Raw genomic sequence first — 27,920 nt, 5'->3', positions numbered from 1 at the left:
CTCTCACAGTGCAGCAAGCGGGACTTGGTAGTCCCTCTGTCAGCAGGAAGTAGGGACTGCTTGCTTTTCTGAGGTCGCTTTCCTTGTCTCCACAGTGTTTTCCTGAATCGGGATCCCTCTAGCACATTACCTCCTATACCCGACTCTACTGATCAGACATCAGAGAAAACCCACTCAGAAGAGTCTTTGTCCCAGGCTGCTTCTTATCCTCCAAGGACAGGGAGTTTCAGCAACAATGTCCTCCGTTCCTTGGGTGAGGGGCAGCTCTGCACAGCCAGGGCGGTCTTGGCCAGGAGGAGAGCCTGGGCCCCAGGCACCTGCTTCAGCATGAGCTCTACATCTTCCAGCTTCCAGGAGAGGGAGAGAGGGAGTCAGCAGCCCCACTGGGTGGTGTCCCAGAGCTTAGCCTCTCTGAGCCAACCAGCTAACATGCTGAAGCCAAGGGATGAATCAGAGGCCCTCACGCCTTCCACCCAGGCCAGGAGGACTAAGAGACTGTCGGACTCTGGCCACGGACCAGCAGGGTGGCAAAAAGAAGGGCACCTTGAGACCCACAAGGCTGCTAATGGAGCCAGTTGCAGTTGCTCACATCCCCATGGACCCAAACAGGCAGCTGGGCATGGAAAAGCAGCTGAAACTTTTTGGACAGAATCCCAACCACCTTCTCCAAACAAGGCATCAAAAAGGCAGCAGAGGGTGCTGGCAACTAGGGTCAGAGACATTACCAAGAAGTCCTCTCATTTGCTTCATGGCAGCCCTTTGAAGAGGCAACACAGTGCAGGGAGCCCAGACACCATGGCCTCACTCACAGATGCCGGCCCAGTGGAGGATCCCACAAGAGAAAAAGAGGGTGATTTATCGGATGCAGATAGCAGTTACTCAGTGGATTCTCTCTCCTGTGTCTGTGCCAAAGCCCCGACGGAGCCACTGAAGCCAGGGAACCCCCCGGGGAGGGAATGGCATCTCCCAGAGTCAGAGAACACTGAAAGTGACAACAGCCAAATATCCGAGGACTCGCTGACCGAGAAGGGGAACCAAAGCCCACAGGACAGCCCGGGGGACAGTTATCATACCAATGGCCACGGCGACCCCAGGGCCAGAGCTAGAGGGTCTATGAGGGGCTTCACCACATGCGCAGACGGGGGCCTGGTCGCCCAGGCTCACAGGAGCTTTTCGCTGGATAGCCTGATTGACGCTGAGGAAGAACTCGGGGAAGATCAGCAAGAAGAGCCTTTCTTCAGTTCAGCCGATGAGATGCCAACAGAGACGTTTTGGCGCCTGCAGACCTCCAGTCTGCCCGTTGTGAGCCAGGAGGCCATGTGCAGGCTTGGTCCCATCACCCAAAGAACAGGAGCCAGGCTGGATGCCATCCTGCCAATGAGCAGTTCATTTTACCTTGATTCCCAGCCTCTGCCCCACTGTGCACAGCCTGAGTCGGAGGTGGGGGCAAGCTCCTCTGAGCAAGCCACCACTCTGCAAAGCATGCCACTTTCAAGAGGGAGCCCTCTGTTGTCCATGGATTCCTGGTTTTCCTGTGACTCCAAGATCAATCCCAACAGCCCCCTGGGAATAGTGGGTTCTTTATGTCCAAGTCCTGATGTCCAGGAATTTCAGCCCAGTGGTCGGGAGAGGCCTGGATTCTGGCCAAAGATGGAAGAACTAAAGCCATCGGGTACAGAAGCAGTCCTGCCCTACACTTCCAAACTGCCCGCAGGTGGTGCGGAGCTGCCCTGCAGTGTCAGAGCTGTGTACACAATTCCTGCTTCTGATACCTCCAGGTTGTCCCTCTGGGGGTCATACAGGCTTCTTCAGTCCGGAGCTGATGGCACCTTTCAGGCCAGAGGTGTCTCTGACCCAGCCCAGCAGGGCAACTCTGAAACATCCAACAACTCGAGTGTACCAAGCGTGCTGCCTGCCTCTGCCACCTCATTTACTTACGTAGGCAGCGCCTGTGAGAGGGACTGGGCTGCCCTTCAGCAAAAGTACCTCCTTGAACTATCGCATCCTGTGTTGGAGGCCATAGGAGAGCCCAGGCCAGCTTTCACCTCCCTCGAGGAAGACTCTGGTTCCCTGACCCAAGCTTCTAGCAGAGGAGGAGATACTGTATTGGTAGTTGGTTCTGGGCTATCTAGCAGTTTGAAGTTCAACAACTTTCCTATCCATATATCCAAAATTAGGCATTTGAGGGCAGAGAAAGAACAGGACAGTTTGAGTGTCGAGTTAGAAGGTACTTCAGATTTCTTTACAACCAGTGAGAAAGAGGTGAGTTGCAGTGGAAATTATTCAGCAGACATAGAATCATTGACTTCTGGAGCTACAAATGCACAGGTCTTTGCAGCAAAGAACAAGGTGGCAAATTCCCTGACAGGAGCATGTGACATCAAACAGAACAACTTGGAAGAGTCCTCTCAGAGTAGTGGGAGGAAGCCTGGATTGATGACTTCCTCTGATGAATGTTTCTTCCTGAAGAACCCTTGTCACAGTAATGACACTGTAGCCACCAAAGAAGATCCTCTCAGGAAGAACAGTGTAGGCCTGGCAGGGCAATTCAGTCACAACAGCCACCTCCCCCGACAGGAAGAGGAGGCAGACTCCCAGGAGAGCTCCAAGGAAGTGGTTGGAAGACACGCCAATCTTTCCTTTGCCTTTCCGTCAGGTCCAGAGCTGTACCTGCACTCTGCTCCTTGGAACTCATGCCCGTCTTCCCTGCAGCCACCTCCCTTAGAAACATTCTACGTGACCAAAAGCCGGGATGCACTGACGGAAACGGCCTTAGAGATCCCGGCTTGCAGAGAAGCCAGAGTGCCTTCCCCACCCCCCAGGGAGGCCTGGGGCTTTGGTCAGGACTACCAAGTCCTCCAGAATGCTTATTTAAAGAATAATTTGCCAGTGCTCTTACAAAAACAGAATTCCAAGATTGCCTCATTTCAGCAGGTCACAGCGGAGAGGCCAGTTGATCTGAACACCACGGAGGTTAGTGGAGAAATAGGGAAACGCGCTGGAAGCCATAATTCAGTGTATTTTTTTGTTGCTCAGAACAGACATTTTCTTACATCTGCCAGCACAAAAGTATGTGAGTATGAAAATCAATTTGGAAATTTAAATAAACACAGTCTTCCAGCACTCGAGGGAGAAAAGACCACGATACAGTCCAGTTGCACCGTTTCCTCAGGCAGTTCTGGGTCTGGGAAGCCCGTTTTTGTTTGTGAGTCTCAGGCAAGTGGGGAAGAAGGGCAGGAGCAGAACGCAGTCCTAAGACAGAGCCAGGCCTCTGATAGGAACAGACAGTCCCCTTTGGTGGCCAGGTCTGATTTCACCTATAAAACCATCAGTTTAGGTTTTGACAAGGACATGCTGGGGGGAACTGCTCTTTCTTTGAAGTCTAGATCAGCATATCATAGAGTAAGGAGCCCAGAGGTAATGGCCCAGGATGGGAGTCCAACCCACACGGGGGAATGGAAGGGTGAAACTGGGCTTCCTGGAAAGTCTCTCCATCCCAAAGACAGCTCAGAAGAGTTTAAGCAGCCATGGACAGAATCTACACAAGAAAGGTTCCAGTCAGTTATATACTCTCAGGAAAGAAACCTCACTGAATGCAATGGCCCTGGAAAGTTGCAAGAAGAGTTAAATCACAAAGAAACACCTTCTGGAAAGAAACAGAATAAAAGAGTTAGTAATGCTGACGAAATGGCTAGGCTAATTAACAGTGTCATGCAGCTAGAAAATGGTATCTTGGAAATCGAATCCAAGCAGAATAAGCGGCTATATGCTTCCCATACACTGGGAGTCAGTCATGAGTTTGTGTTTCAGGACAAGGAGAGGGCTGATCGTGTCCTGAAGCCAGGCAGCTCTAGACACCACTTGTCCTTCATGGATCAGCTGTCTTCTCCAGAATACACAGATGATACTGATTTTAGGGATGGTGACGTTGGAGAAATGGAGACTAGCAGTAGCACTGGGGAAGATCCCCAGGACCAGAAAATCATCCCGAGTCCCTTCAAGTCAAGAGACTGGGTACAAGATATTAAATTTGGGAGAGAGCACAATCCCCCAGCTGTATTAGACAGACCTGCCAGGGACACTTGTGATTATTTAGGGACGTGTACAACTCACAGTGAGTGTACCAGAACTTTTGTTAATCCAGGGAGAAGGAAAGCATTGGCTAGAGCTGTGCCATTCCGGCCCAGGCCCGAGTGGCCCTCTGAGGAGGAAAGTGAGGGGGTGTATGCATCAGCAAGCCCCAGAAGGCAGCCCCGTGGCTTAGAAAGTCTTGAGGAATCAGACACTATGGAAGGTTTTCAGGAAAGCCACGTTCCCAAAGACATAAGTAGTTTTTACCCAGAGGAGCCAAAAGTTCAAGGCAGAGTTAAAGAAATGACTATGCAAAGAGGAGAGAGCCTACACGAGCAATACAGAATGGTCTCATCGACTCGGAAACTTCTTAGTCCAAGCCAACGTTGTATGGGCACGTTTTTCAGCCAGGAGACAGGCCCATTGCCAAGTCAGTCAGACTCATCTATGGCTCCCCATCGAGACCTGAGTAACACCTTGCCCTTGAGTTCCCCAAGACTGCCAGGAAGCTATCTTCCTGCCCCTGCGCCTGATGCTATAGGCATCTCTTCAGTTGACTATGTGCTGGATCCTACAGTGTTGAAAATGCCTAACAGTCTCTGGGGAACTGAAGCAGGATGTCAGGGCCAGAGTGGAGAGCCCAGAAGCCACAGCCCTCAGGGAAGTGTGCGAGAGGCGTCCTCCAGGGCACACACTGCTTGCTGTGGGTCTGCAGTCTTCATGGCCATAGGATCTTGGGATCAATCTGGTGCACCAGAGGCCATTCCCCTGGGGGCTGCGAGCAGGAGATCAGCAAGCACCAGCCCCCAAGCCCCGGGAGGGGGCCCCAGAAGCACCTCGATGGGCTTGAGTACCAGAGTGGGTTCTGCTTCGGAAGCCAAGGTGGCTGTACAAAAAGCAGAAAGAGCCAGTTCCTTTAACTGGGTCTCTAGCCCGCTTAAAAAGAGGGCCAGCTGTCCCTTAGCAGAGGGTAACAACCAGGGCAGGGAGGTGAGGCAGAAGGCAGAGAAGGAGGCCGAGAACCTTAGTCCTACCAGTGCTGCTTTCTCAGCAGCTGTGTCCCTGGAGCCACACCCTGAGCCTCCTGCACACACATCCACGGGCTTAGCTGTGCTGGAGGAGGTCAGAGAGACACAGGCCCACGGAGAGCAGTTTCATGACTTGGTGACGGGGGGCACGGTCCTTCCTTACTATGAGACTTTATTAGAGCCTGGATGTTCTTCAAGGGCCCCTGATAGACCTCAGTGTCAGCAAACGGACCAGCCAGTGTCAGACAGGACCGGGAATGAGGATGAAGCGCAGGGGTTTCGTGTGGCGTCTCCCGCTGCTGAACCAGGACATCTGTGGACTGATAAGAGGAAAGCCCTTAGGACCACACCCCTCTCTGCAGACAGCTTTCAGCCCCTGCCCAACATTGAAGTTAAAGGGCCATGCCCGTCCTCACAGACTTTCTCCCACGCTGACCCTGCTCTAGGCAAAAGCCATTATTCTGGAAAACTGAGACCTTTTCTGAGAGCAGATGAGCAGTTTATATGTTATCCTGGCCCGTTTGAAATCATGGAGGAAAAGCAAGAAGCAATTAGAATTTCTGCTGGTCCTGTAGGCCCGGACAGTCTTCCTTCTTCAGCTCTAGAGGAAGCCAGGAGGGTAACAGCAGGGAAAGTAGAGGCCGCCTTATCTTCTCAGGAACCTTCTGACAATCCTGGAGTGAGTCAGCATGGGCAGAGCCAGTCCGTTCCCTGGGAGATGACAGAGGGCATGCCCCCTGGCAGTCAGGAGAGCAGCCAGGCACACCCAGAACCTAGAACTCTACACACCACATATGGAGGAGAGTCAGGTAACTTCACCGTGGCTGCACAGGGAGAAAAAACAACCTGTTTTGAAAGTCGGCTTGTGATCTGTAACGTTGAGGATTCTGCCAGTCTCTCAGGGCCTACCCAAGACCATGTCCAAGACCTCGAGGCTTCCAGTGGCTTAGAAGAAGGAAGGGCACAACCCAACCGAAGTAGCGTCCTGCCTGGAGCCCTGAGAAGAGCCGAGCTGGAAGTTCCCTCGCAGCCGTGTGTGAAGACGGGGAGTGTTGGTTCCGGACTGGCAGAAGCCTGCAGGGCTGGCAGCAAACACCTTGAGTCGGCTCCGTTGCCAGATCAAAGACCTAGCCCAGATCCTGGCGGAGTGAGAGAGGCGGCCCTGTGCAGATGTCCACAGGAAATTTCAGATTGTGCTGTCTTCTCAGCAGGGAGCACTGAAGGCAGAAAGACTCTCAGCCCATCTGGGGGGCAGGAAGGCAGCAGAACTCTTCCTTGTCAACAACCATGCAGCCCTCAAGCCATTGCTGCTTATGCCTGCTCCTCCCCTTCCTCCACTTTACACAGAGATGGTGACCTGGGGAAGGCTGCCCCACAAACTCTCCACCCAACCTGCAAAGAATCTTGCAGGGCCCGTGGAATGGATGAGAGAGGAGAGAGCTATTCCACTGACCCTGATGTGTTCTTGACACATGGCCTTGAGCCCAAAGGCATTCATGTGAAATTTGGACCACCAGACAGCAGCACTCTGGAACCCTCAGCCACCACTCCTGTCCTCTCTCTGGGTCAAGGCTGCAGCTCCCCTTCTGCCCCTGACATGAAGGCAGGTTCCCTCAGCCCCTCAGTTGCTGCAGGGGATCCTGAGGGAAAGGTTGCCAAGGAGACAGCCCGTGCAGAGCTTGCGGCTGCCCCTTTTCCTAAAGGCGTGTGCTCTGAGCCACTGAAGAAGTTTCGGGACAGCTCAGTAGGTGGCCAGAATGCACAGGAGTCTCAAACCAAGCCAGAGCTACCGGCAACAACCAGGAGACAACATACCCTGAATTTAAGTGAAGGGTCTGTTGAGAGTGAGCTGCTGGTGGAACCACAGCATGGATGTTTAGAAAATGCTGTCAGATGCCTTCCAGAAAAGCCACAATTTTCCACCAAGTCCAGGGATCACAGGAGCTTGGATCCCCAAGCCAAATTTGTAGCCAAGTTAAAGCACATCTCCAGTGCCCAGGTTGGCAGTCTCTGGGAGGAGGAGAAGCAGCAGAGAGAGCAGGCTTCAGGTGGTGGTGAAGGCCCTGCCCAGCGCATGCATCCCCCACATTCCGACGAAGGTGACTTAGATGGCTTTCAGATGGGCGATGCAGGCGGAGAGGAGGGGACTGCAGCCAAGGCCTCTGTGCCCAAGATGTTCTCATCGGGCTTTAAAGATTCAGCCAGCGACCCCGTGGTGCCTGTGGCCCAGAGCCCTGGCCAGCCCTCTTCTGGAAGGGAGCAGCCGGCTCTCCCCCACAGGCGCTCACTTCCTGTCATTGCGGTTTTCTCTGGCCCCAGACACTCCAGGTCCTCCCCCCGGCCACAGTTCTCTGTGATCAGCTCTTCCCGGTCTCTTCAGGAGCTGAATTTGAGTGTGGAACCTCCTTCCCCCACAGATGAAGAGACACAGGGGCCTAACAAATTGTGGAACCCACATCCTAGGGGCCACTCCTTCGAAAAGTCAGCAGTGGGAACATCTCTGGAAGCTGAGAGCTGCGATCAGAAAGCCTCATCTGACTTGAACAGTAGCTCTGCTGATCACAGGCCCCTTCAACCTGCCAGCCCTCCTTACCCAACGCCTTCAGCTCCCTTGTGCATGCCGACCCCCAGTTTCATGACCTGCTGGATGCCCGGTACAGTGGAACCGGCCCGGCAGGGAAAGCCACAGAGCCTGGGTGGCCAGGTCGGGCCAGAGAAGTGGCTTTCTGAGGCAGACAGAGGAGCATCGCACTTTGGCTCCAGTGACATCAGTCCCTACGTTCTGCCCTGCCCTCCAGCGGGTCCTGCACCCATTGGCTGGAAGCAGTATGTGTTTGGCAATACAGTCAATGTCTCCTGTAGCCAGTCACCCCAGGGCCTGGTACCATCAAAAATGGCCCGGTGCTCCAGGATGGACAACGGCCTAGAAGACCAGAACTCCCCATTCCACTCCCACCTCAGCACCTGTGCCAATTCCCGAGGTTCACATGAGGCCTGGGAAGTATGGGATTCTTCGCTTGCCTTGGGGAACCACCACATCCTGACGGGCCCTGAAGGAGCAGCCCCCGCTAAGGGTCCTGATGAGAGAGCCCAGTTCCAGGCCCCCCCTGTTGAAGCAGGCCCTCTGAGGAGTGAGTCCCCCTGGACTGAAGGAAGTGCTACAGGCCCAGTGAATGAGATTATGCTGCTGTGTCCAGCAGAGGCCAGCGGCCCTGGGGGACAGTCCAGGATGAACACCTTGGAGCAGGGCACACAGACCTTGGGCTGCACGGACATCTCCTCTGCCCATTTGGAAGCCAGCGCAGTGCCGGTCTCTGATCTGGCCTCCTGGGCCAGCATGCACAACCTGTCTCTCCACCTCTCGCAGCTCCTACACAGTACCTCGGAGCTGCTGGGGAGTCTCTCGCAGCCAGGTGTTGCTGAAAAGCAGCAAAACACCAAGAGGGAGATCCCAGATGAGGCACCCCAGACCCTCAGGATGGACGGCTGTACTCAGACCACCGTGGATGAGGGCATCCAGACTGACCTGGCCTCCCCACCTCTGCACCTCCAGGCCCCAGAGGCCAGCCCTCAGGAGGTCAGTGTGGTCCTTGAAGTGCTGGGCTCGGATATCTCCACCATGTCTCAAGAAAAGGGACACGACCCAGGGACAGTTCAGAAGAGAGAGGCGGAGGGAACAGCATGGAACACAGCACGGCCCCCAGATCTTCAGGAAGAAAGCACCTATTGCAGGCCCCCGAGCCCTGCAGTACCCTCATCCCATCTGAGGTTTCAGAAGGCCCCACTTGGGCAGAACCTCCCTTCTGTGAGCCCCCAGGCTTCTCCTGATGCCGCCCTGCTGCCCGGCGCCCAGCCAAATGAACCCTCCTGCCTGGCTGTCAGCAGCCCCAGCCTTAGCCTCCCTCATTCCCCAGGACCCTGCCCCAATGCTGCGGAGTCTGTCGGGGAGCCTAGGGTCCCGAAGGAGTTGTGCCCCACAAGTGCCTTGTTGGTGGACAGGGCCTCTTCCCCGATCCTCGCACTTAGTGCCAGCACTCAAGGGTCAGAGCTCCCCCTAGGCTCTCTGTCTCTCTCCACCCACTTAGCACACCCTCTTGAAGGCCATCAGGAGATTGTCTCCAGCCCAGATCTTCCCCTCGACTACCCCAAGCCTCCAGTGGATAATTATTCTCAAGCCATTGATGAGGCAGGCAGCTCCCAGAGGGGGCGGGGTCTGTGTGAAGCCAGAAGCTCCTTAGAAAGGAATGAGGGCAGGTCCATGCTTGAGGGAAGCTCCCCAGGCAGCCCACAGCACAGCTCAAAAACCCAAGTTCGTTTCCTAGAGCAGCCCCATCAGCAGCTTCAGCCCCAGTCCCCCTCCTGGGTCCAGAGCAGACTGCCGCCTCTGCCGCTGAGGATCAGGAGCCCGAGACCGGCCGAGGGCTTTGTCCCCGAGGACATGGCTCCCCTGGAGTGTGGCCCACTTTGCAGTAGGGGGCCAAATAAATGGCAGAGCAGGACAGAAAATGGGGGTGAGAGTTCAGCATCTGCAGTGGAGCCACAACCCACTGTCAACAATCCCTCTTCGGGGGGAGGCGTGCAGCACCTCAGCCCCTGCCCTGTGTCTGAGATGACTGACAAAACAAGGCTCCAGGGCTCTACCTCTGGCCCAACTGCTGAGGCCTGCCAACCTCAGGGACTGCTGCGCCCCAGTTCCCAGACGTGCATGGCTCCTGAGCCCCAGCATCACAGCCTGAGGGACCTCCCAGTGCATAACAAATTTAGTAATTGGTGTGGGGTTCAGGATGGCTCTCGTGGGGAGCTGGGAGTGACGGGGTTGCTGGGACCCAGACATGTTGCCAGCGCTGGAGAGCAGGGACAGCCTCCCTCACAGCCTCTGGGCGCCCAGAGCCAGGACCCTGCGTGGTCCCAGAAGGAGCAGATCCCCCTGCAAGTCGGGGCCCAGAACCTCCCACTCAGCACGGAACTCACAGAGGCAAAACTGCACCACGGCTTCGGGAAGTCAGATGCCCTGCTCGAGGTGCTGCAGAGCGGGACAGGGGAGGCGCTCACTGCCAGGGAACCTGTGCTGTCCACCTGGGAGGAGCTCCATGCCCGGTAAGGGTCCCAGCCTGGAGTGGGAGGGCGAAGAGGGGCCTGAGAGGAAAGAACCAAAGGTTACGAGCTGGCTGTTCCCTCTCCTCTTGCTCAGTTCTGGGATCTTCCAGGGGTCAGATTATAAAACGGAGAAGGGCATTCATGGCCAGTTTCAGTGAATCAATCATGTTTTATCTCAGGCAAAAACAAACCATTGAGTCCCTCCGGAGACAGCGGGCTGAGCGACTTCAGAACTTCCGCCGGACACGAAGCCTCAGCCCCCAGAAACAACTGAGCCTCCTGCCTAACAGGGACCTCCCCACCCGTGACCTTGACTTACCCAGCAGGCGCCGAGAATACCTGCAGCAACTGAGGAAGGATGTTGTGGAGACAACCAGGTACGGGTGGACCCAGAACCCTGCAGGGAGTGGGTTCTGTGTGGGGTGTGAGGGTTGTGGGGAGCAGGGCCTGAGTCTTAGTGTCCTGGAGGCTGCAGCTTCCTCTCACAGGAGCAATTCCAGCAGTGGGTCTTCTGTACCTGTGGACACCTGGAGGTGGCTGCGGGAGCAGGGACAAAGGGAACAAAAGATGTGGGGGGGGGGGGGAGCGAAGGAGGGATGGGCAAAGGGAAGTCCTGGGAGAGGATGAACAGAGTAGCTGTGGCATAAGGAGACTGCAGGTCTGAGCCTCCGAATGAGATACAAAATCAGACTGAAGACCCTGTGGGCAAAGAGAGGCTGGATCACTCAAGAGTGGTGTTGCACAGAAAGTGAAGGGATGGAAAAGGTATTTCATGAAATAAGTAGCAATACTTATACCAGACAAAATAGACTTTAAAACAAAGGCTGTAACAAAAGTCAAAGAAGGACCCAGCTGTTCTACTGGGCATTTATTAGAAGAAACTCAAAACACTAAAAAAAAAACAAAATGCACCCCTCTGTTAATTGTAGCATTATCTACAATAACTTAAGTGTCCATCAGTAGATAAATGGATAAAGAAAAAGTGGTGCATACATGCAATAGAATATGATTTAGCCATAAACAAGAATGAAAGCTTGCCATCTGCAACAACATGGATGGACCTAGAGAGTATTGTGTGAGTGAAATAAGCCAAAGACAAATGCCATATGATTTCACTTATATGTGGAATCTAAAAAACAAATGAACAAACAGAATAGAAACAAACTCATAGATATAGAGAACATTTTAACAGTTTCCAGAGGAGAAGGGGTTTGGGAAATGGGTGAAAAAGGTGATGGGATTAAGAAGTACAAAAAAGCCCTAGCTGGTTTGGCTCAGTGGATAGAGCATCGGCCTGTGGACTGGGGGGTCCTGGGTTTGATTCCAGTCAAGGACACATGCCCAGGTTGTGGGCTTGATTCCCTGTGGGGGCATGCAGGAGGCAGCTGATCAATGGTTCTCTCTCATTATTGATGTTTCTATCTCTCTCTCTCACCCTTCTTCTCTGAAATAATAAAAATATATATTTTTTATAAAGGACTACAAAATAGCCTGGCCAGTGTGGCTCAGTAATTGAGCATTGATCCATGAACCAGGGAGTCACAGTTGATTACCAGTCAGGGCACATGCCTGGGTTGTGGGTTCAATCCCCAGGAGGGGGCATGTAGGAGGCAACCCATTGATGATTCTTTCTCATCATTGATGTTTCTATCTCTCTGAAATAAATAAAAACATATATATATTTTTAAAAGTACAAAATAGTCGTGGGGGTGTAAAGTACAGCATAGAGAATATAGTCAGTAATATTGTAATAACTATGTCTGGTGTCAGATGGGCACTAGACTTAGAGGGGAACCACTTTGTAAGGTATATCAATGTCTAATCGCTAGGTTGTATACCTGAAACTAGTATGTATGTCAAGTATAATTGAAAAATTATTTAAAGTTAAAAAAAAGTGTTGAGCAGGCCATGGCCATCGCCCACCCACTGTGTTAGAAGGCACCTCTCTGCCCCTCTGGTCCTTCCCAGGAACCCAGGGTCAGCGTCAAGGTCTGCTCAGCCACCCTCTGACATAGAGCTGATGCTGAGAGAATACCAGCGGGCTCGTGAGGAGGCCAAGGTGGAGATCGCCCGGGCCCGGGACCGACTGCGGGAGCAAACGGAACAAGAGAAGCTGAGAATCCGCCAGCAGATCATCTCCCAGCTGCTGAGGGTGGGAAACAGTTTCGGGGTAGGCCTGGAGCCTGGAGGCAGACCTCAGACTGGTCAGTCTTCACTGGGCTGCCGCAGGCGTGGGATGTAACATTTGACCCCCGGTGCCAGGTCAAAGCTGTGTTCACTGTCTTTACATGTCATTCTCATCAGACCAGCTCCTGTCGCTGGGCCAGAGTCTGGGAGGAGGCTGCCTTGGTATAGAGTTGGGGTGGGTGTGTGGGGAGGTGTGAGGGTGTGAGGCTGAGGTGGGAGGCACTGGGGGTGATGGGACCTGGGAGGTGAGAGGGGTGGATTTGGGGCTGTGGGGACTGAGTAGTGAGGGTGCACCAGAAGCTGGTTGACGGTGATCTGTCCTTCCCAGGAAGAGGAAAAACTACACACCCTGGCCACCTCCAGCTCCCTGTGCACCAGCTCCAATGGAAGCCTCTCCTCTGGTGTCACCTCTGGCTACAACAGCAGCCTGGCCTTGTCAGGCCAGCTCCAGTCCCCAGGCAGTGTGGTGAGTAGGCAGATGCTAGGTATAGGCTGGGGACCAGGCTGCTAATGCAAGAGTTTGGGCAGGAAGTTCTGCCTCAGGTCACTGCTGACACTTGATGGACGGTGGCTTTGGCCTTTCCTCTAGTTCTGTCTTTCTCTCCCTGTTCATTCATTCAACAGCTGCTTGTTTTGTAGGTGTTGTTTTAGGCATTGAGGGTGCAACAGTGAGCAAAACTATTCTTGTCCTTAGACTATTAGAAGGATAAATATTAAAGAGCTTATTTTATAACTAGAGGCCCGGTGCACAGATTCATGCACCAGTGGGGTCCCTCGGTCTGGCCTGCAGGGATCAGGCTGAAACCGGCAGTCCAACATCCCCCAGGGGTCCTGGAGTGCAGGAGGGCACTCTGAAAAGTTGCTGTCGCTTGGCAGCTCCTGCGTTGAGCGTCTGCCCCCTGGTGGTCAGTGTGCATCATAGCTGCCGGCTGGTTGCTCAGGCTTTTGTATATATACATTATTAGCATAGATCAGTGGTCGGCAAACTCATTAGTCAACAGAGCCAAATATCAACAGTACAAGGATTGAAATTTCTTTTGAGAGCCAAGTTTTTTAAACTTAAACTTCTTCTAATGCCACTTCTTCAAAATAGACTCGCCCAGGCCGTGGTATTTTGTGGAAGAGCCACACTCAAGGGGCCAAAGAGCCGCATGAAGGGATGCTAAGCCAATGTGAAAGGTGGAACCTGACCTAGTCTGGATGCTCAGTGAAGATGCTCTGAGCCTGATGGTGAGAGAGAGATTCTGCAGTGAGAGCTCAGCGCTGGTGGTGTCCAGAGGGCCCACAAGGGAGGCTCTGAGGGAGGAGGAGTTTGAGGAACTAAAACACTTGTTTGGTTGGAATGTAAAGAGTGAGATGGGAGAATTACAGAAAATGCAAGATCGTGTGGACTAAATTGAGAATTCTGGGCCTTTCTAATCCATCTGATCATGTTACTTCCCCAAAGCTGCTGGAAAGCCTTTAAGCAGGGAGAGAAGGATGAGATTGTGAGAAGGGGCAAGAGCAGCTCTGAAGACCCATTAGTGACCATGGCAAAGCCGAGTGAGAGTTCATGATTGCTTGGCTTAGGGCGCTCCTGGTGAAGAGGAACTGGTGTGGATTCAAAGAAGAGAAAGCATCCACGGGACTGACTGGATGTGGAGGAAGGGAGAAGGGAGGGCTGAGAACAATGCATGCTTTGGGTTTGACCACAGTGACCGGAAGCCCTGGAGGCGGACAGGTTTTGTGGGAAGATCATGAATCTAGTTTTGTGTTTACTGGGTTGAAGCATCTGTGAGAAATGCGGGGCTTGTTGGAATACAGATCTGGAGCCCAGAGGTGAGACCTGGCTGGGCATAGAAAATTTGAAATTCATTTTGTAAAGAAAAACTTCACATAGTAAAAAATATATAGTTTTCAAACAGTACCAAGGACACAGTGTCCAGTGCATATTTCAGTCTCCTATTTGCCCTCCCCAGAAGCAGTCATTCGTCCTGTTTGGTGTTTATTTCCAGAGATAGTCTGTGCGTCTATATGAATATACCTTTCTGTAAAGCACGTGAATGGAAGCATACTGTACTCACTTTGTCCCTTTGCTTTTTTTCCTTTAAAAATATTGGTTGGATCTTGAATATCATTAAATCTAGTGCTGACTCATTCTTTTTAATAGTTGAATAGTGTTTCTTTTTTCTCTTTAATTGCATGTTATTAAATGTGATGTTTTATATAGATAATATGAAGTGGAAAAGGCAAAAAATATATACATATTTAAGGATATATAGGGAAATGCCCATCCCTTTTCCTATCTACCTAGTCCATGTCCCTCATCCCACCCAAGAAAACAGTGGTGTGTGTTTTTTGGGGGGATATCTTCCTAGATAGAGTGTCTTTTGCATATAAAATAAGCATGTTATGCCACTGTCCTTTACTTTATATATTTTTTCCAATCAGTATATCATTAACATGACAGTGTAGAGAACTTTCTCTTTTTCTTTGTGATTGCTGCATAGCATTCCATTGTAGGGATGCATTGTAATTTATTTAACTAATCCTCCACCTTGGATTGTTTTCAATTTTTTTACTGTTGTAAACAGGGCTGCAGTGAATAGCTTTGTGCATGTATAGCTTTCTTACATGTGCAAATATATCTGCAGGATAAATGTGGACTTGTTCTACAAGTATATGCATTTGAAAATTTGATAGATATTGACAGCTTTCCCCTCACAGATATACTGATTTTTACTCCCACCAAGCGAGAGTCCACCTTCCTCCCATTCTCTTGCTAACATGTTATTAAATGTTTGGATTGTTGAGCCATCTGTTCATACCCTTTGCTCATTCTTTTCTTCTTTCTTACTGGTTACTGGGAGTTCTTTATATAGTGGCAAGATAGCCCTTTGCCTGATGTGAATTGCAAATGTTTTTTTCCAGTTCCACGTTATCTCTTGACTTTACTTACTGTGTTTGGAGCCATTCAGGAAGTTTTATTTATCAGTTTTCCTTTTATAGTGTCTATGTTCTAAATCATAATTAGAAACACATTCTCACCCTAGCTGGTTTGGCTCAGGGGATAGAGCGTTGGCCCATGATTCCAGTCAAGGGCACGTACCTCTGCTGCAGGGTCGATCCCCAGCTCCTGTGGGGGGGTGTGTGCAAGAGACAACCAATGGATATGTCTCTCTCACATAGATGTTTTCCTCTCTCTGTCTCTCCCACTTCCTGCCACTCTCTCTAAAAATTAATGGAAAGCCCTAGATAGTTTGGCTCGGTGGTAGAACATCAGCCTGCGGACTGAAGGGTTCCAGGTTCAATTCTGGTCAAGGGTATATGCCCGGGTTGCAGGCTCGATCCCTGGAGTGGGGCATGCAGAAGGCAACCAATCAATGATTATCTCTCATCATTGATGTTTCTATCTCTCTATCTCTCTCCCACTCCCTTCCTCTCTGAAATCAATAAAAAAATATATTTTTAAAAAATCAACGGAAAAATATCCTCGGGTTAGGATTAACAAAAAATAAACAAAAAAAGTATCACATTATCCATTCCAAAGTTATAAAGAATTTCTCCTGTGGTTCCTTCTAGAACTTGTATGGTTTTATTTTTCATATTTAAGTCATTGATTCATTTGGAAAGTATATATACAGGGTACCCCAAAAATGTGTACACACTTTGAATGATTGTAAAGTGTTTATTAACATACAATTCATTTTCAAAATTTAAAAGAATCTACAGAAATGAGTAATTTTTTGTCAGTGCCTGTTTTCATATATATATATATATATATATATATATATATATATATACACACACACACACACATACATACACTAGTGGCCCGGTGCATGAAATTTGTGCATGGGGGGCGTGTCCCTCAGCCCAGTCTGCACCCTCTCCAATCTGGGACCCCTTGGGGGATGTCGGACATCCCTCTCGCAACCCGGGACTGTTGGCTCCTAACAACTCACCTGCCTGTTGGCCTGCTTGCCCTCAACTGTCCTCCCCGCCCCCCCCGCTGGCCTGCTTGCCCCAAACTGTCCTCCCTTCCAGCCAGATTGTTCCCAACTGCTGCCCCTTGCCGGCCTGCTCACCCCAACTTCACCCCCGCCAGCCTGATTGCCCCTAACCACCTCTGCCTCGGCCCCGCCACCATGGCTTTGTCCAGAAGGACATCCGGAAGGTCTCCCAGTCTAATTAGCATATTACCCTTTTATTAGTATAGATATTTTTTATTGATTTCAGAGAGGAAGGGGAGAGGGAGAGAAAAACATCAATGATGAGAGAGAATCATTGATCAGCTGCCTCCTGCACACCCCCTACTGGGGATCGAGCCAGCAACCATGGCATGTGCCCTTGACTGGAATCGAACCTGGGATCTTTCAGTTTGCAGGCCGACACTCTATCCACTGAGCCAAACAAGCTAGGGCTCAATGCCTGTTTCAAACTGATGACCATTCTGGTCCAGGCACTGCTGATAATGTGCATAGCAATGGAATCCCAAACATCAAAAATCATTTCATTTGGTATTTGTGTGTCCTCAATTAGTTGACTGTTTCTGGTTTTGTACCATAAACTTTATCTTTTATGTATCCCCATAAAAAAAAAAAAAAGCCTAGTGGAAATTTAGGATAAACTTTCTTTGTTTAAAGCTTAGTCTGGCTTCACCCATAATTTCAAATCAATTTAACCTGAAAAGGAGTGAAAATTAAGTGAGTTATCAGCTGTTAAAGTGTGTATGCATTTTTGGGGGGACACCCTATAGTATGAGATGTGGATCCAGCTTTGTTCTTTTCAGATGGCTATTCATTTGTGCCTATGCTTGTTAGATAGCTCATCTAGACAGCTCATCTTTGCCTCACCAGATTAAGACGTCAACTTTTCTTGTTCTAAGGCTTATAATGTATTCTACTCCCTATTGCCTTTCTTTTTTGAAATTTTCCAGAGTATTCTTTCGTGTTTATTTTTTTATGAAATTTAGGGTCAGCTTGTCTAGTTCAATGATAAAAACTTATTATTTTTAATGAGATCATGTTCAGTTTATGAATCAACTGAGGGAGAAATCACATTTTATATTGGGGAATCTCCTAACCAAGAACATAGTAGGTTCAAGCCTTTTTTTTTTTATGTTGACTGGTACGTTTCCTTCATGTCTCTCAAATTTCTTGTCAGATTTATTCTTGTTTTATCTTTCAAAAAATATATTTTATTGATTTCAGAGAGGAAGGGAGAGAAAGATAGAAACATCAGTGATGAGAGAGAATCATTGATTGGCTGCCTCCTGCACGCCCCACACTGGGGATCGAGCCCACAACCCAGGCACAGAATCGAACTGTGACCTCCTAGTTCATAGGTTGACGCTCAACCACTGAGCCACGCCAGCCAGGCTGTTAAACCATTCTTATAGTCTTGGAATTAATACTGTAATACAAATACATTATATACTTAAGCATATCATGTATTATCAGAGTTCAATATGCTAATATTCAGGATTTTGCTTCAATATTTATGAGTTTTATTCTGTAATTTTGGTTTTGCAATATACTTCATATTTTGGTATCAATATTATACTCCTTTTATACTAAAAAGGATGAAAGCTTTCTTTTTCAATCTTTAGGAATAGTTACGAAAGTAATGGAAACTTTATACCTATTTAATTGTCAAAAATGAGAAAACTGAAAGATGCCAGGTGTTGGCAAGACTTGGGGGATATAGGAACACTTATAGGGTTACGACCCAGCAATGCTTGCAGAGTTTATGGGGAACATGTATGAAATTATTTATTAAAATATTATTTGAAGTGGCAGAGAGTTGGAAGCCATTAGAGAATCGGTTAGTGAGAGAATGGATAGGTAAAACGTGGTCAGTGCACACATGGAATACTGTGCAAGAGTTAGAGTCAACAGATAAAGTGATTCCTAGGCAAAGCACTGAGTGAAAACACTGTGAAACGGTGAGGCGTGACATCTTTGTATAAATTAAAACTACACATACTCAGAGCAATCCTTTTCGCAAGAACACATACAAACAAAAAGATACACCCCAAGCACATCAGCGTGCCTTAAGGTAGGCGTGAGGGGGAAATGGGAATGAAAAGTGAACACGTTTTTAGAATGAACATCTTTTAAAACTCGGTATAATTACACTATGAAACTGACAGGTTTTGGGGGGACTAGTTCTTTGAACAGTTTCGTCTGTGGAAAGTGGTCTGTTGAGATCAGGGGTTGGCAAACGATGTCTCTTTGGCCAGATCCGGCCCCCGGCTTCTTTATAAATAACCTTTTACCGGCCGCAGCCTCTCCCGTTTGTGGATGTGTTGTCCGTGGTCGGTTGCTTTATGGCAGAGGCAAGCAGTTGCATCTACTCTAACGGCCCACAAAGCCTTCAATACTCCTTACCTGCCCCTTTACAGGAAAAGGTTTCAACTCCTGGTGTAGATTTTCCATCTCTCTGGAGCCAGTTTTGAGTCTAACTTGTTAATTTCTGTTCTATTATTATTAATTACGTTTTCTTGTGATAATTTCTCCATTTCTCCTTGTCTCGTGATCAGTAATTTTGTTGAATTTGTTTGCCTGCTGTTTTCTTATGATTAGATTGAGGTTATGCATTTTTGGCAAGAATACCACAGAAATTATGTTGGGGTTGCCAGATAAAGCAAAGAAAAATACAGGACGCTAGTTAAATTAGAATTTGAGAGAAACAACACATATGTGCCCCGTGCAGTGCCTTATTGTTACTACATTGGGTCAGTGTACGTGATGTCACTGTGTCTTATTGGTGATGTTAACCTTGAAGTTACAGTGGTGTCTGGGGTCTCTCCACTGAAAGTTACAATTTTCCCTTTATAATTAATAAACATCTTGGGAGACTTTGCAAATATTCTATTTTTTCTCAAACCTTTGCTCACTTATTTTAGCACCCATTGTTGTTGTATCTTGCCTAAGAAAATTTTCACTGTGGTGTTTTAATGACAATTTGCATTTCCCTTATTTTTCTACATTTCTTAATTAATTTTTTTTCTATAAGGATGTGTTATCCCTTCTCTTCCTATTTATTTTATTGAGTTTTAATTATTTTTAAATATATTTATTTTTTATTTTAAAAATATGTATTGATTTTTAGAGACACGGGAAGGGAGAGGGATAGAGAGAGAGAAACATTAATGAGAAATATCGATTGGCTGCCTCTTGCCTGCCCCTTACTGGGGATCGAGCCCGCAATCTGGACATGTGTTCTGACCAGGAATTGAACCAGTGAACTCTTGATTCATGGGTGGACGCTCAACCACTGAGCCACACTGGTTGGGCAAGTTATTTTATTCAGTTTGGACTCAAATATTTTGTTTTATGTATTATAGGCCAATAGTATCATTATAAATTTCATTGCTCAGATTGTTCCAGATTTCATTATTTGAAGTTCTTTCAGATTGGTCCTATGCCCTTTTAATGCGCCCATCCTTTTGTTGAGCACTTCTTTACTATAGTTCATTTATTCTTTTGTTGTTGTTATAATTTATTGGCTCTCAGTATATTCACAGAATTGTGTATCCATCAGCACAGTTTTAGAATATTTTCATCACCTGAGAATGAAACCCGTGTCCATTAATTGTCACTCCCAAGCCCACTATTCCCAGCCCTAGGTAACCACTAATCTGGACATAAATGGGCTCATATAATATGTGGGCCTTTGTGATTGGCTCTTTCACTTAGCATGATGCTTTCAGGTTTGCATTAACTTCCTACGGTTGCTATAACAAATTACCACAGACAGGTTGGTTTAAAACATGAGAAATTTACTCTCTCATAGTTCTTGAGGCTAAAAGTTTGAAGTCAGGGCATTGACAGGACCATTCTCCCTTTGGAAACTACAGGGGAGAGCCTGTCCCATGCTTCTCTCCGAGCTTCTGGTGGTTGTAGTCAATCCTTGGCGTCACTCCAATCTCTGCCTCTGCATCACTTGATGTTCTCCCTGTGTCTCTGTATCCCTGTGTCTTCACATGGCCTATTTAAAATGAAACCAGTCATAGGATATAGGGTTCCCTGCAAAGACCCTATTTCCAAGTAAAGTCACACTCATAGAAGCTTCAACATATCTTTTTTGGAGGACAGTAATTCAACCCATGAGGGTTCATTCACATTGTAGTATGTATCACAACTTTATTCCTTTTTATGGCCAATAATATCACATTGTATGAATATATCACATTTTATTGATCCATTTATCAGTTGATGGACATTTAGGTTGTTTCTACTTTCTGCCTATCCTATACAATAAAAGCCTTAATATACTAAGTGTCCAGTTGTCCAGTCGGCCATTCAACTAATCAAAGCATAATACGCTAATGATATGCTAAGGCCGCCCAACTGCTCACTATGACATGCACTGACCACCAGGGGGCAGACAGTCAACTGGTTGGTCAGTTGCTATGATGTGCACTGACCACCAGGGGGCAGATGCTCCGATAGGTAGGTTAGCTTGCTGCTGGGGTCTGGCCCATCAGGACTGAGTGAGATGGGCCGGAAAAGCCCTGGAGCCCTCCTGCAGTCCCTCCCCTGCTGGCCAACTTCCCGCACCCCTCTCCAACCCCGATGGTGCACCGGTGGGGTCCCTCGTCCTGGCCTGCGCCCTCTTGTAATCCGGGACCCCTGGGGGGATGTCGGAGAGCCGGTTTCAGCCCGATCTGCAGGGACCCCACTGGTGCACAAATTCTAGTTATGAATAATGCTGCTATGAAGATTCATTGTATAAGTTTTTGTTAACATACCTTTTCATTTCTCTCTGGTATATACCTAGGAGTTGGATTCTTTATATATTTTATTACAAGTTCCCTATCAGTTCTATGATTTATAAAAATTTTCTTCCATTATGTGTATTGTCTTTGCACTTTCATGATGGTGTCCTTTGAAGCATAAAAGTTTTTAATTTTGATGGTGTCCAGTTCTTTTTGTTGTTGTTTCTTGGGCTTTTGGTTTCATATCTAAGAAACCATTGATTAATCTAAGGTCACAAAGATTATGCCTATATTATAATAGTTGTATAGTTATATATGGTCTTTGACCCATTTTGAATCAAGTTTTGTATATAATGAGAGTTAGGGTTCAAATTTCATTCTTTTGCATGTGGATATCCAATTGTCCCAGACCCATTTGTTCAAACTAATATTATTTCCCCCCATTGGATCTTAAACCCTTGTTTAAGATTGACCACAGGTGTATGGATTTATTTCTGGTCTCTTAACTCTGTTCCATTGAATTATATGTCTGTCCTTATGCCAATACCACACTACCTTGATTACTGTTTAGGTTTATAGCATATTTTGAAATCTGAAAGTGTGTCTTCCAACTCTGTTCTTTTTCAAGATTGTTTTGACTATTCTGGATCCCTGAATTTCCATATGAATTTTCCGATCAGCTTATCAATTTCTTCAAAGAAATCAGCTGGGATTGCATTGAACCTATAGTTCAATTTGGGGAATGTTGCCATCTTGTTTTTTGACTCATGAACATGGGATATCTTTCCACTTATTCAGGTCTTCTTTATTTTCAACAATGTTTTGTAGTTTTCAGAGTATAAGTTTTTCATTTGTTAAGTGTGTCCCTAAGGCTTGGCAGGTGTGGGTCAGTGGTTGAGTGTTGACCCATGAACCAGGAGGTTATGGTTCGATTCCCGGTCAGGGCACATGCCCAGGTTGCAGGCTCAATCCCCTCAAACATGTAGGAGGCAGCTGATTGATGTTTCTCTCTCACCGGTGGTTCTATTTCTCTATCCCTCTCCCTTCCTCTCTCTAAAAATCAATAAAAATATATATTTTAAAAAATTTGTTCCTAACTATTTTATTTCTTTTTATGTTATTATAAATGGACTTATTTCTTTAATTTCATTTTTGGTTTGCTCATTGCTGCTATACAGAAATACAATTGATTTTTGATATTGATTTTTGTCTCCTATACCCTTGCTGAACTGATTTGTTAGTTCTGATAATTTTTTAGTAGATTCCTTAGGATATTTCATATATAAGATCATATCACCTGCCTTTGTTGTTGTTGTTTTCTTGCCTAATTGCCCTGGCTAGAATCTCCAGTACAGTGTTAAATAGAAATGCTGAGAGTAGACATCCTTGTCTTGTTACTGGTCTTAAGAGAAAACCACCAGCCGTTTACTATTAAGTATGTTTTTCATAGATAATCTCTATCAGGTTCAGAAAATCTCCTTCTAGTCCTAGCTTATTTAATAAATCATGAAAAGGTGTTGAATATAGTCAAATACTTTTTCTTCATCTATTAAGATGATAATGTGGATTTTCCCCCCTTTATTTTATTACTATAGTGTATTACATTGATTTTTTTTATATTGAACTAACCTTGTATTCCTGGGGTAAGTCCCACTTGCTCAAGGTTTATAATACTCATGTATGGCTGGGTTCAGTTTTACTAGTATTTTGTTGAGGATTTTTGTCTGTATGCATACAGGGTATGGGTCTGTAGTTTACTTGTGATGTTTTTATCTGGTTTTTGTATCTGGGTACTTTGGCCTCATAGAATGAGTTGGGAATTGTTCCCTCTTTTATTTTTTGGAAGAACTGTGAAGGATTGGTGTTAATTCTTCTTTAAATGTTGAGTTTTCTTAAAACTTTTTTTTTTATAGAAAAGCCCTTGTGTTTTCTAATTTTGTTATTAATTTTTAGTTTACTTGCTATACGTTGAGAGAATGTATGACTTCAGAGAAAGTATGATCTCTATTTTTTATATTTATTGAGGGTTTTTTGATTATGAGTATACTAAGGCTATCTAAAACTTGTTTTTGTTGTTTTAGCCTCATTATATGGTCTGTGTTTTCTCAGCTTTGGGGGTGTATGTGTCATAATTTGGGAGTCTTATTTTTAAAATTGTTTTCATGATCACTTTTATATGTCTTTATTTCTTGATTTAGAAGTTTTCTTTTCACCCTATGAAAAATGAGATTAATGTATTTCCACCTTCTTACCTCTTTTTCTCTTTACCTTTTGTTACGGTATTTCTATGTTGTTTATGATGTTTGCATTCACAGTTTTATTTTTTTGTGTTGGATTAAGTGAATTCTGCTCACTTACAGTTCTTTGCTAGGCATTCCTTTCTCCATCCTAATAATTCTCCCTTTCGTAATTTCTTTAAGAAAAACTTAAGGGCACTGTTTTCTCTAGATTCTATATTTCAAATCCAAAATTTAAACTAATTTACACTCTAAAATAACAATATGTAACAGTGCCTATTACCCACACTCTGCTTAACAGAATGTTATCTTCAAGCTTTGCTAATCTGATAGGCATAAACAGTATTTCATTTCTGTTTTAATTTGCAATTCTCTTCTTGTGTCTGAGATCAAGTGCCTTTTCCGATGTTTAAGGCCCTTTGGACTTTTTGCTCTGACTGCCAGCGTCCTGTGCCCATCTCTCTGTTCGGTTGTTCTCCTTTGTTTTTGGAGGCCCTTCTTTATAGTAATAAAATTATCCATTTTTGTCATTTGAGAGGCCAGTGTTTTTTCCTAGTTGTGTGTTTTTAGTTTCTGTATTACTACATGAAAAATTTTAATTTTATGTTGTCTCGTTTTTATCCATCTTTTTTTTAAAAAAAATTTTATTGATTTTTTATAGAGAGGAAGGGAGAGGGATAGAGAGTTAGAAACATCGGATGAGAGAGAAACATCGATCAGCTGCCTCCTGCACACCCCCTACTGGGGATGTGCCCGCAACCAAGGTACATGCCCTTGATTGGAATTGAACCTGGGACTCTTAAGTCCGCAGGCCGACGCTCTATCCACTGAGCCAGACCCGTTAGGGCTATCCATCTTTTCTTTCATGGCTTCTGGATTTTGTGCCCTTGTGTAAGGATTGAACTATGAGATTTTTAAATTTTTATTTTCTTGTCATAATATTAAATTCTCCCCCATTCCTTATATTTTTGAGCCACAGAGCATAAAGAACTTATTTTATCACTAGAGGCCTGGTGCACGAAACTTGTGCGGGGGGGAGGGGTGTCCCTCAGCCCAGCCTGCACCCTCTCCAATCTGGGACCCCTCGAGGGATGTCCGACTGCCCATTTAGGCTCGACCCTGGTGGGATCAGGCCTAAATGGGCAGTTGGACATCCCTCTCACAATCTCCCAACTGCTCGCCTGCCTGCCTGCCTGCCTGATTGCTCCTAACTGCTGCTGCCTGCCAGCTTAATCACCCTCTGACCACTCCCCTAATAGCCTGATCAACGCCTAACTACTCCCTTGCTGGCCCGATTGCCCCAACTGCCCTCCTCTGCCGGCCCAGTCACCCCTAACTGCCCTCCCCTGCAGGCCTGGTCGCCCCGACTGCCCTCCCCTGGAGGCCTGGTTGCCCCTAACTGCCCTCCCCTGCCGACCATCTTGTGGCGGCCATCTTGTGTCCACATGGGGGTGGCCATCTTGTGTGTTGGAGTGATGGTCAATTTGCATATTACCTCTTTATTATATAGGATTATCATATAGGATGATGTGTGAGATGGGTCTCTGATGCAACCTTTTTTTCAGGTGATGACTCCATTGACTCAGCAATATTTATTAATTTACAGAAATATATTTTTGGAAGTCATTAATGTAGCACTGAGAACAGGTAGGATCAATCACCTCGGAGTATATTATAGAGTGAGGAAGAAGGCCTGGGCTTGAATCTTGAAAAAATCCCCAAATATCCACTTTTGTTTGAGAGGGAAGAGCCACCAAGGGAAACTGGGAAGGAAGGAGCACCAGGGAGATTGGAAGCCAGAAGCGTGGGGACTTGGGAAGTGAGTATTTCACGTGAAAGGGAGAGGCTGGCTGAGGGAGTGGAAGTGTGCTGAGAGGCTCAGTAAGTTGAGGACTGAGAGTTGTTCACCAGATCCAGCCACACGGGCCTCATGGGGACCTCGGCATGGCTGTTTGGGGGGACGGTGAGGCAAAGGCTAGATTCAAGTGGGTTCAGAAGGGAGTGAGAGATGGGAGATGCAAAGATGACAATCCTTTCAAGAAGTGTTATCTTTGAAGGGCGAGAGAGCAGAGATGCCTGTAGAGAAAGGTTTTAAAGGTGGGAGACTGTTTGCATGCTTAAATGCTAATGGTAAAGAGGGAGGGTGGAGGCAATAAGTGAAGAAAGGTATCAGTAGTGAAAGGTTCCTAAGACGAGGACCAGGATCTCAGTCGGCCTGAAGTCGGAGAGGCCACTTGTATTTTGCAGTAGGAGGAAAGGAGGCGAGGAGATAACTGTCTTCCTTCACCTCATCTTGTCTTTAAAGTAGCGCTATGTTAGAAACTGGTGATAGATAGTATGGTAGACCCAGCAGAGGTAAAGGGTCATGTCATTGAGGAACTGGCTGAGGTTAAAGGTGAGGTGACTGTATCGCAAATCCAGAGGATTATCCCTTTCTGGTTCCAAAGTAGGATCTTTCTTTGGCTTAATTGCTGTACCTGGGGCTGGAGCCAAGGTCAAGCTTCTCTCAGCCTGTTGCTTTTCCTCCCCATCCCACCTCCCACTCGGGTTTTGTTAGCTGCCCACACTAAACCCAGCTCCAGCCATGGCCTCATTCCTGTTGCACAGGGGTGCAGAGAGCCCCCACCCACTGGCACCTGGCACCTGGCACCTGGCACCTGGCACCTGGCACTCAGGCCTGTTAATGGTGATCCCTGTGGAACTTCTCTTCCATCAACTTGAGCCTGTGGCTTGAAGAGCGAGGGACTGGTTTCTGTTGCTGTTGACCTCTTGGGTCATCTGGCCTCCTGTACTCTCCATAGGGGAAGATCTTTTCCCTCAGTCTTTTTTTTTTTTTAATAAAGACCAAATATTTATTTTATTTATTATTTACTTTTTAAATATATTTTTATTGATTTCAGATAGGAAGGAAGAGGAAGAGATAGAAATATCCATGATAAGAGAGACTCATGGATCAGCTGCCTCCTGTAAGTCCCCTACTGGGGATCGAGCCCACAACCCGGGCATGTGCCCTTGACTGGAATCGAACCTGGGACCTTTCAGTTCACAGGCCGATGCACTATCCACTGAGCCAAACCAGCTAGGGCTTCCCTCAGTCTTTATGTTGGAAGTGTTGGTGTGTTTCAGAGGCAGAGGAGATAATTCTGCACTGGCTTTGTGGTGGTCTGCTTTCTCTCTTCCTCTGTTCTGGTCTTGAGCATCTTCTCTTCTGCAGGGGGATACCAACTTGCCTGATTCTGGAGACTCTTGGATTGGGGATGTGCGGGGCCGTTCTGCAGTGAGGAACAGTCACCTGAATCTGGCTGGATCTGCCTGGAAGAACTGGGTCTCCAGTGAGTGGTGGGGGCAGTCACCTACCTGGTTTGGGGACTTTGGGGGCTGAGGTTGTTAGATGCAGGGAGTTACTGTCCCTCAGAAGCTGCTGATGTCTGGCCCTGATGCTCGTGCCACCTCAGAGCCTCCCCCTCTTCACTGCAGGCCGCAGAGCCTCTCTGGGCAGTTGCTGCTGTTCTTCGTCCAGTGTGTCCAGCCTGGGGAGCTGCTTCCCCTCCTCCTACCAGGATTTGGCCAAGCGCATTGTGGACATCTGTCTGGCTGACGTGAGGAACTGCTCCACGTGTCCCCGTGGCTCCTTGAACGGAGCATGGCTGCGGGAGAGCAGGGAGGGAAGGAGAGGGCTGATGTGGCTTCTTCGGTGGCTCTGCACCTTGACAAAAGGGGATGGTGGCAACCCCAGGGTGTGGTGTATACCATTCCCACTAACTCGGGTATGGTCACTGCGTCCCTAGGTGATGGCTGCTTGCTCAGGTGATCTGCACAATCTCTTCAGTCGCCAGGCAGCCGCCGGCTGGAAGTGAGTTCCTTTGTCTTGTCCTCATCCCATTGTGCTGCTCGCCCCCTCCTTTCCCGTCTCCACCCTGAGCTGCTCTGTGACCCTGGCACCTGTTTCACCTCTCCTCCCTGTCCTCGGCGTCCCAGCTATCAGGGTGAGGAGCAGGAGGTGCAGTTCTACTACAAGGTGTTCTCCTCTACTCGGCATGGCTTCTTGGGGGCCGGGGTGGTGTCCCAGCCGCTGTCTCATGTGTGGGCAGCGGTGAGTGACCCCACCCTGTGGCCCCTGTACCACAAGCCCATCCAGACAGCGAGGCTGCATCAGCGAGTGACCAACAGCATCCACCTGGGTAAGCCCAGGAGCTTCCACAGCTCTGCTCGGGGACAGGTAGCAGGCCGGTGGCCCTCTCGGGGGCCTGGGTATTCACACTGCTGGGTGTCGGGTTGTGTGATGATGGGGTCTTGGGGGGCCCTGGACTGGGAAGGATTTAGGACTAGGTCTGTCTGTGCACCTGCACCTGCTGACTCTTCCCATCCCTGACCTGCCAGTGTACTTGGTGTGCAATCCGGCCCTGTGTGCACTGAAGCAGCCGCGAGATTTCTGTTGTGTCTGCGTGGAAGCCAAAGAGGTGCCTGCCTTGCTGGTGGTAAAGAAATTGTGGGAAGAACTTGGGCTGGAGTGTTGTGAGAAGCAATCTTTGTGGGCCTCAGGTCCTCTGGGGGAAGAAGGCATCTTGGGGAGGAGTATGGGTGATAGAAGTCTGG

At 47.8% G+C, this 27,920-nt stretch overlaps 1 protein-coding gene across 1 annotated transcript in view; it reads left to right on the top strand.

Moving 5' to 3' along the window:
- STARD9 (StAR related lipid transfer domain containing 9) overlaps positions 1 to 27,920 on the top strand; it is a 121,508-nt gene that overhangs the window by 91,345 nt on the left and 2,243 nt on the right. Inside the window, exons 23-31 of the mRNA XM_028147551.2 lie at positions 96 to 10,196; positions 10,376 to 10,573; positions 12,165 to 12,348; positions 12,712 to 12,849; positions 26,539 to 26,656; positions 26,802 to 26,923; positions 27,113 to 27,177; positions 27,303 to 27,505; positions 27,705 to 27,784. Coding sequence (XP_028003352.2) covers positions 96 to 10,196; positions 10,376 to 10,573; positions 12,165 to 12,348; positions 12,712 to 12,849; positions 26,539 to 26,656; positions 26,802 to 26,923; positions 27,113 to 27,177; positions 27,303 to 27,505; positions 27,705 to 27,784 — 11,209 coding nt within the window. The remainder of the gene's footprint in view (positions 1 to 95; positions 10,197 to 10,375; positions 10,574 to 12,164; positions 12,349 to 12,711; positions 12,850 to 26,538; positions 26,657 to 26,801; positions 26,924 to 27,112; positions 27,178 to 27,302; positions 27,506 to 27,704; positions 27,785 to 27,920) is intronic.

Source organism: Eptesicus fuscus, chromosome 5 (assembly GCF_027574615.1).
Source record: "Eptesicus fuscus isolate TK198812 chromosome 5, DD_ASM_mEF_20220401, whole genome shotgun sequence".
In the NCBI taxonomy this organism is placed as follows: Eukaryota; Metazoa; Chordata; class Mammalia; order Chiroptera; family Vespertilionidae; genus Eptesicus; species Eptesicus fuscus.
This window is presented reverse-complemented; position numbering and strand designations above follow the sequence as displayed.